This window comes from Physeter macrocephalus, chromosome 10 (assembly GCF_002837175.3).
Source record: "Physeter macrocephalus isolate SW-GA chromosome 10, ASM283717v5, whole genome shotgun sequence".
NCBI lineage: Eukaryota > Metazoa > Chordata > Mammalia > Artiodactyla > Physeteridae > Physeter > Physeter macrocephalus.
In genome coordinates, this window is record NC_041223.1 from 25,442,161 (window position 1) to 25,450,624 (window position 8,464).

General features: G+C 39.5%; 1 protein-coding gene across 1 annotated transcript in view; it reads right to left on the minus strand.

Moving 5' to 3' along the window:
- The window catches only part of ECT2L (epithelial cell transforming 2 like), a 56,587-nt gene that overhangs the window by 22,359 nt on the left and 25,764 nt on the right, over positions 1-8,464 (minus strand). Inside the window, 4 exon segments of the mRNA XM_024122418.2 lie at positions 835-868; positions 870-928; positions 6,446-6,741; positions 8,176-8,337. Of these exon segments, the coding sequence (XP_023978186.1) occupies positions 835-868; positions 870-928; positions 6,446-6,741; positions 8,176-8,337 (551 nt within the window).

The window sequence follows — 8,464 nt, forward strand, 5'->3', positions numbered from 1 at the left end:
CTTTTTATGGCTGAGTAATATTCCATTGTATATATGTGCCACATCTTCTTTATCCATTCATCTGTTGATGGACACTTAGGTTGCTTCCATGTCCTGGCTATTGTAAATAGAGCTGCAATGAACATTTTGGTACATGACTCTTTTTGAATTATGGTTTTCTCAGGGTATATGCCCAGTAGTGGTATTGCTGGGTCGTATGGTAGTTCTATTTTTAGTTTTTTAAGGAACGTCCATACTGTTCTCCATAGTGGCTGTATCAATTTACATTCCCACCAACAGTGCAAGAGTGTTCCCTTTTCTCCACACCCATAGCAAAGCAATTTGACTCTCTGCTGGTCAGCCTATGTTACATTTTGATCCAACAGTTGCAGCTTTAGTATCTAAATGAAATTTTGCTCTCACGTGTATTTTACCTTTGTTCTTCCTCTCGGATAATGAAACTTGAGCTGGCCCCTTCACCATCTCTTTATAGCTGCAATTCATTTTTCCAAATGAAAGCACATCGATAATGTTTTACTAAGAAAAATTGTTCTCTGTATTTATTATTTCTCTAAATCAGCTACTATACATCTTTTTTAGCTGTTAAAGCTGGTGTTTTCAATGGAGTTTTTGCAAGTGATGGTTTGAAGCAAATATTTGCAGTAATAATCCCCTTCTGAGCAATAATAACCCCCTTCTGAGTGATGAGAAATGCCCTTTTGGGAAGTGACAGCATTCCTTCAGAGAGGAATGGACCATCGCCAGAACCAGGGTTATGAGCTGTGCTCTGTCCTTGGTGATCCTGGAGTTGGTGGGTGTTTTTGGGCACGGTGGTCAGTGCCCATATTCCCTTACTGTGTTCGTACGAGCCGGTGGCAGTCCCGGTGGGGGGCGGTCAGTAACGTGCCAGTCAGTTGAGACAGCTGAGAAAGAACTTCTGTTCCTGCCTCTGCACAGCCAAAAATACTTTCATGAGTTTGCTCACAGGTTTTGCCATGAACACTTAAATATTACTTAGAAGCACTAATGAGCTGGCCAAGAAAGGCCACTTGTAGGTCTTGTCTTCAATTCAAATCCCTCATGGAATAGTCCATCAGCACTTTGCAGTTCACCCCTAAGTGCTGAAGTCCAGACACCTTCTTCAGGAGGACTGACAACAGGGTGGAGAAAGAGGCAAGAAGTTTGACCTGGTGCTTATTTTCAAATTTGGAATTCTTGGGCCAAAGACAGAGAAAAGTCTACATATATTTTCTAAACTAGTCTGATTCAAAGAAGTCTCATTGTAAGGGGATAGATTTAAAACTGTTAAACACATAATGGAATACAATGGTCAAATTTTAGCATTAATTTTACCCCTTCTTCAGTGACACAGCATATAGATTGAACTACTTCAAATGAAACTATAGGGTAATATATTTTAATTCTTTGTGGTCTAGCAGTAAATAATTACTCCAACTTGTTTCAGTTGCTTGCAGTGAGATGGTAGTGGCTCAAAGGTCGGGGTGTCTCTCACTTATTGGTGTCTAATGTTTTCATTGACAAATAGATCAATGAAATTAAAGAGCATTCTTAAGTGTACCTTCACATAAATAGTCAATTGATTTCAACAAAGATGCAAATGAAATCCACTGGGAAAAGGATGGTCTTTACAAGGAATGAAATAATTTGAAATAATTTGATAGATAGCCACATGTGTTAAAAAAAAAAACACTTCAATCCATACCTTGTGTTCTATTTAAAAAAAGAAAAAGCATAAATCAAATGGATCACAAACCCAAATTTCAAACTTAAGACTATAAACAATTTAGGAGAAAACACAGAAGTGACCTTGGTTAGGTAGAGTTTTTAGATATGACATCAAAAGCATGATTTATAAAACTTAAAGACTGATAAATTTGACTTTATCAAAATTAAGAATTTCTTGTCTTCAAAAGAAACTGTTCAGAGAAGGAAAAGATAAGTCATAGACTGGGAGAAAATATTTGCAAACAGCTTTTCCAGAATATACAAAGATCTCTCAGTAAAAAACCAAAAAACCTAATTTTTAAAATGAGCAAAAGATTTGAACAGACACTTCACCAAGGAAGACAAATGGCAAATAAGCACATGGAAAGATGCTCAGCGTCATTAGTCATTAGAGAAAATGCAAATTAAAACCACAATGAGATACCACGACACACCCACTTGAATGGCTCAGATTAAGAAGACTGACCCTACCAGGGGTTGGGCAGCTGGAGTGGAAATATAAAATGACACAACCACTTTGGAAAACAGTTTAGCTTTTCTTTTTTTTTTTTTCCTAAAGTTAAACATACACCTATCATATGACCCATTCATTCCACTCCTAGGTATTTTCCCAAGAGAAATGAAAGCATATGTTCACAGCAGCTTTACTTGTAAAAGCCCCAAACTGGAAAGAACTCAAATATCTATCAACAGGTGAATGGAACAAATTGTGGTATATCTATACAATATTATCATTCCCAGCAGTAAAAAGGAATGAACAATTGATAACAGCATGAAGTGGATGAATCTAAAATAATTATTTGGAGTGAAGGAAGCCTGACAAAAAAGCATGCATACTGTATGATTCCATTTATGGAAAATTCTATAAAGTGCAAACTATTATACTGTGAGATCAGTGGTTGCCCTGGGTTGGAGTGGAGAAGCAGAGTGAGAAACTGCAAAGTGACAGGAGGAAACTTTGGGGGATGATGAATGTGTTCATTATCTTGCTTGGTTTATGGTTTCACATAGTGTGTAGACAGACATATGTCAAAATTTATCAAATTAGGGACTTCCCTGGTGGCACAGTGGTTAAGAATCCGCCTGCCAATGCAGGGGGACACAGGTTCGATCCCTGGGCCGGGAAGATCCCACATGCTGAGGAGCAACTAAGCCTGTGGGCCACAAGTACTGAGCCTGCGCTCTGGAGCCCGCGAACCACAACTACTGAAGCAAGCGCACCTCTAGAGCCCGTGCTCCGCAACAAGAGAAGCCCGCGCACCGCAACGAAGAATAGCCCCTGCTCGCCGCAACTGGAGAAAGCCCGAGTGCAGCAACGAAGACCCAACACAGCCAAGAATAAATAAATAAATAAAAATTTAAAAATCACTTAAAAAATTTATCAAATTACACACTTGAAATACTGTATATCAATTGTACCTTAATAAAGCTGTTTAAACAATTTAAGTAATGCCGAGAAAGATGAGTTTCAGGTGTCTGGCTTATGCAGTAACTGGTGAACGATGGTATCTTAAGTGAGGAATCCTGGGGGAGGGGGAGGTTTGTGCTGGGAGACAATCAGGAGTCTGCTGTAGGCGTGTGAACTCTGAGATGCCCATTAGCCATGCAAACTAAACACCCCCATGAAGATGTCGAGTAAAGGCTAGATATGAATGCAGCTGAGAGATTTTAGAGCTGGAGACATAAGTTTGGGAGTCTTCAGCATCCAGATTGAATGTAGAGTCATAGGAATAAATGAGGCTCCCTAGGGGAAGAGTGTAGTCATGGAAGAGATGCGAGCCCGAGATCAAGTCCGGGACACATTTAAGGGTCTTGAGGAGGAGAAGGAGGAGGAGCCAGCAAAGGAGTCTGAGAGGAAGAGACCACTGAGGTAGGAGGAAAACCAGGAGAGGGTAGTATTGGGGAAAGCACGGGGAGAAGGAGAGTTTCCAGAAGTATTCGTCCTCCTCGAATGCCGCTGAGAGGTCAAGCCCAGGTGAGGATGGAGAAGGGATCGTTGGATTTGGGCACATGAGAGTCACTTATAGATTTTTCCCAAAGTGATTTCAGCAGAAGGAGACCACTTGGAGGAGCTGGAGGGGCGAGTGAGAGGTGAGGAAGGTAGAGGCAGTCAGCTAGACCAATGCTTCTCCAGGTGTGGCCCCCGGGTTAAGCAGCAGCAGCATCACCTGGGAACTTGCTAGAAATGCAAATTCTCAGTCCCTGTGCCAGACCTACTGAATCCGAAACTCTAGGCTGGGACCCAGCAATGCGGATTGTAACAAGCCCTCTGTGAGTCAAATACACGTGAAAATTTTGAGAACCACTGGTATAGTCCACTCAAAAATTGGTGAGACAAAGTTTATGGTCTCTCTCTTTTTGCAGGGGAGCGAGAGGGGAGGAGCTACTACAGGTGTTCTTGATCTGATAGGAATAATCCAATAAAGAAAGAGGACTGAGGCTGTGGGAGAGGATTTGAGCGTAGGAGTGACGTCTTGGGAAGGTGAAAGGCGATGTGTTACAGAGTCCAAGCGGAGTAGTTGGTGTTTGATTCGAGCAGGGCTGCTTCTTCCATCGTAACAGAAGGGAAGACAGAATGAAGGTAAGAGGTGGGGTAGGTGGTGGATTTTGTGGTGGGTGGAAAATTAAGGAGTTTCCTTAGGGAAGTAAAAGGTGAAATCAAGTGAGAGGGTTATTGAAAGATTGACTAAAGGAGAGAAGGGACAACAGTCATTTTAAGAGTGGGAAAGCGAATTTACCAAGGAAATGTTATAGGATTGCTTATCAGAGCTGCAATCCCATTTGATATTTATGCCATTAAAGTTAGATCAGTGAGAACAGTTGTATTACTCTTTCCAACAGTCTTCAGCTGCTTTAGTACAGGCAGGCATAGATTATGCAGATGGTTATGTGCTAACCAGCACTGAGACTTAGCCAAGTGAGCTGGGATTTGGCCAGGAGAAAACGAAACAAAGAAGTTCAGATTCTTTGCAAGAGAGTAATGATAATGACGAACCATTAAATCCAAGTTTAATGAGGAAGGAACCAAGGTCGAAGGCATGGTGATAGAGAGTGAAAAAGTGGGAGTGTGTGCATTGGAGGTCCTCAGACAAAGAACTGATAGAGTGGGAATATTTGAGTATATGATTTGGAAGTGGTACTCGGAGAGACAAATGCTTGGGATCAAGATTTCAGAGGTGATGCAGCTACCGGGGAGGACATGCTCAAGAGTGATGCTTGAGGTGGTGGGAAAGAGATTTGTGACTGAGAATCCTGGGCCTTCTGACTGAACCAGGGGCTCGATGGTTCACCCAGGTGGAAATTATATTTGACACGAAGTTTAGCGATGATTTTGGAGCCCAGAATGGCGGTGGGAAATCCATTGTTTGAGGACCATTAAGTTTCACTTGAAACCATTTTTGTGTCACCAAATCTATTATTCTTTTCCCCTTTCACCTTTGAATACTTTACTTTCCCTCATCCTTTCTTTTTTTCCAAAACAAATTTTAGAAAATTTGTTTTGCTCTCATTTTAAAAGTAATACTGGTTCACTACAGAAAATAGAGGCAAATAAAAGAGAAAAAAGAGGGCTTCCCTCGTGGCGCAGTGGTTGAGAGTCCGCCTGCCGATGCACGGGACGCGGGTTCGTGCCCCGGTCCGGGAAGATCCCACACGCCGCGGAGCGGCTGGGCCCGTGAGCCGTGGCCGCTGAGCCTGCGCGTCCGGAGCCTGTGCTCCGCAACGGGAGAGGCCACGACAGTGAGAGGCCCGCGTACCACAAAAAAAAACCAAAACAAAAAAAAAAAAGGAAAACTCACTCATCCAACTATTGTTAGCATGTTGGTATACATCCTTCCAAACCCCTTTTATACACACACACCACCACCACCCTCCCCGACACATACACGGGATTTTAGCATTGGGATCACACCTTCCATATTCTTCGTAACTTACTCTTTTCAAACTGATTTTAAAAGTAGGAAATTTGAAAAACATCCAGAAATAGATGGTGTTAAGAGTTTGCTCTATTTCCTCCTAGAGTTTTCTATGCCTATTTTCTACATAGTTGAGATTATATAATTGTAGTAACTGTAAAAAAAAAATTTTTTTTTTTACAATAACTTATACTTTGCTTTCTTTTAAACTCCTTCCTATCCTTTTGCTTTTTCCTTTGCCTCGTGGAATCCTGCCAGGGTCGTGCTTTGTATGTATCGAATAGTTCAGTGAAATCTGAGGATTAAGAACTTTAAAACTCACAGTTCCCTAAGGAATGGGTAGTAAGAAACAGTTTGAGAAACTTTAATTTCACACTCCCTCTCCTCTGCTTGATTAAAAAAAACAACAAAAACAGACAAACAAAAAAACATAGCCCATGAGTCCATGAATACAGAGCTTTTATTTAACCGATATCTGTTAAATATGGCTGATATTAGACAGGTAGGCACTTCAGATTATCAGCTACCACACATCTTTACAAGGCACTTCACCGTTTTTAATACTCAGAAGAAACAGAAATAAATTTCCTGGCTGGCTCTTGCCACTAGTGACTTTATTTCTTTAGGGACAGTTACTCTGACCACTAACCCTGATGCCCTTTCCCCCTAAATACCTGAGTATGTGAAGTATAAAGAGAAAAAGAAATAAAAAATAAATGTGACTGAATCATTTGAACTGACGGCATTTTATAAATCCACAAAGTACCATCACAAAGTAGGTATGACCACTACCTCTCAAAACTGACCTGATGCTCCAAGTCGTACAAAGAGGTCCACGTGACCCCCTTCTTCTTCAGGGGCCACATAGCTTCCTAATTTCTCCCAGAAGTCTCTCACTTCAGGCCTCAGTAAATTTTTAATACCAATTTTATAGCCTGAGGGGGGGAAAGATCAAAATGTCATATCTGCTCTAACACTGTTCACCACCATCTAGAAAATGAAACCAGAGCTGTAGGAACCAAAGCCCATTACTTTAGAACACTTATTAATAAATTAAAAACAGTGAATATGTAATCTGTGATTTTTAAAGACTATTGTTTTTCTTCAAAACTATAGGAGGAAGATAAGCTTTCCCCTTCATTGGTTCCTTTTTAAATTATTTTGTTTCTTTTCTGAGAGGGGAAATTTAAGTGCATTTGTACCTCTACCACTCAGAGAGAAATACTAACAAATTATTTTCCTCTAGCTTTTTTCTTTGTACACACCCATGCACAGAGACATATATACTATTAAAAATAATAAAATCGAGATCATACAATTTTACAAGGGACTTCTTAAAAAGATTTTGTTTTCCTCTTATGAATTTTAAAATGATCAATATTGATAAATATTTCCCATTTAAATAAATATTAAAACCACTGTTCTTTTAATTCAACAACCAAATAAAACTTTCATTGTGATATAGTTAATTCATTAGCAGCAGACAGGTTGGAAAGTCATTGAAGGCATTGATTTTTCCCAAAACTTCATGCCACTTTCTGGAGGTCACAGTTCAACTGATTAGAGAACCGCCACATGGTTACATTCTGGTTTTTACCTAAACCTCCATTACATTCATAGTCAAATAAGTAATTATGGCATAGTCTTATGTAAAGAAGAAAAATAGGAGAATGGACTCATTTGATTCCAGTTAATTCACCCTAAATCTGTCACCAGTTATCCTCTGTGCCCAGCATTATGCATTTTTAAACATTAGAGAAACTATCTATGGCCCACATGGAGATCAAAATTCTGATCTTGCTTTCATGTGGATCCATTAAGCTAGCCAGTTGTAAATGATCAAAGTCAATTCCTAGATGCCCAAAAAGAAAAGTGATTTCATACCTGGAAAGCAACCATTTTGTTACAAATAAGAAATTTTTGCAAAAATTTTCTAGGTAAGCCATTGAATGTAGTCTACTAATGTCATCCCTTACATATGTGCTTATGTGTGTATTAATGATGTACATATACACATATATACGTATATATAAATACATGCTTCCTATGTCTTCTTTGTGCTTCCTTTTTCTTATATTGAAATTTAAAATATATAACTTCATTATAGAAAGCATATTTTCATCTAATGGCACCCTTGTTAAATAGATCACAAAGTAGGATTTCTGACATTTTTCTTTTGAGAGATGGTAGTTACATGATATTATTAACTTCCTTGGTCATTCCAAAGAAAATTTAAAATAATTTGTGTCACCTTGCTCTTTTAAGGATTAAGTGCAACAAATTCGATTCAGTAAAAATGTATTGGACACCTACAAAATGCAAGGCAGTTTGGGTCTTTAATACTTTTTAAAAAATAATTTTGATTTATGGTTATTTTTATTGCTTCTGATTTTTAAAACTGTTTGGGTCTGTACATTTCCACCTAGATCAGACTGCTTTCCTTTTAGAAGATGAATCATTTTCGTACACATGGTGACCAAAAGATTGCTATACGTCCTCTAGGGGAGATGAAAAAAGACCCGATTCAAAAAAGGACTGGCCTCCTAAAACACTCTGTACCTCATATGCAGGAATCCGAGATGATACTAATATGAAGTGTGGCCGGAGAGCATGTGAAGAGCTGCTGTCATTTTTATAAACTCTATGCCAATTTTTCTTTGATAGTAAAGGGTAGGAGTGGCATCCAGAAACATTGCTTCTGTAGGGAAAAAGGGAGAATAAGTGAAGTTTTGATTTTCTCTCTCTTTTTTTTTCTTTTTGCGGTACGCGGGCCTCTTACTGTTGTGGCCTTTCCCGTTGCGGAGCACAGGCTCCGGACGCGCAGG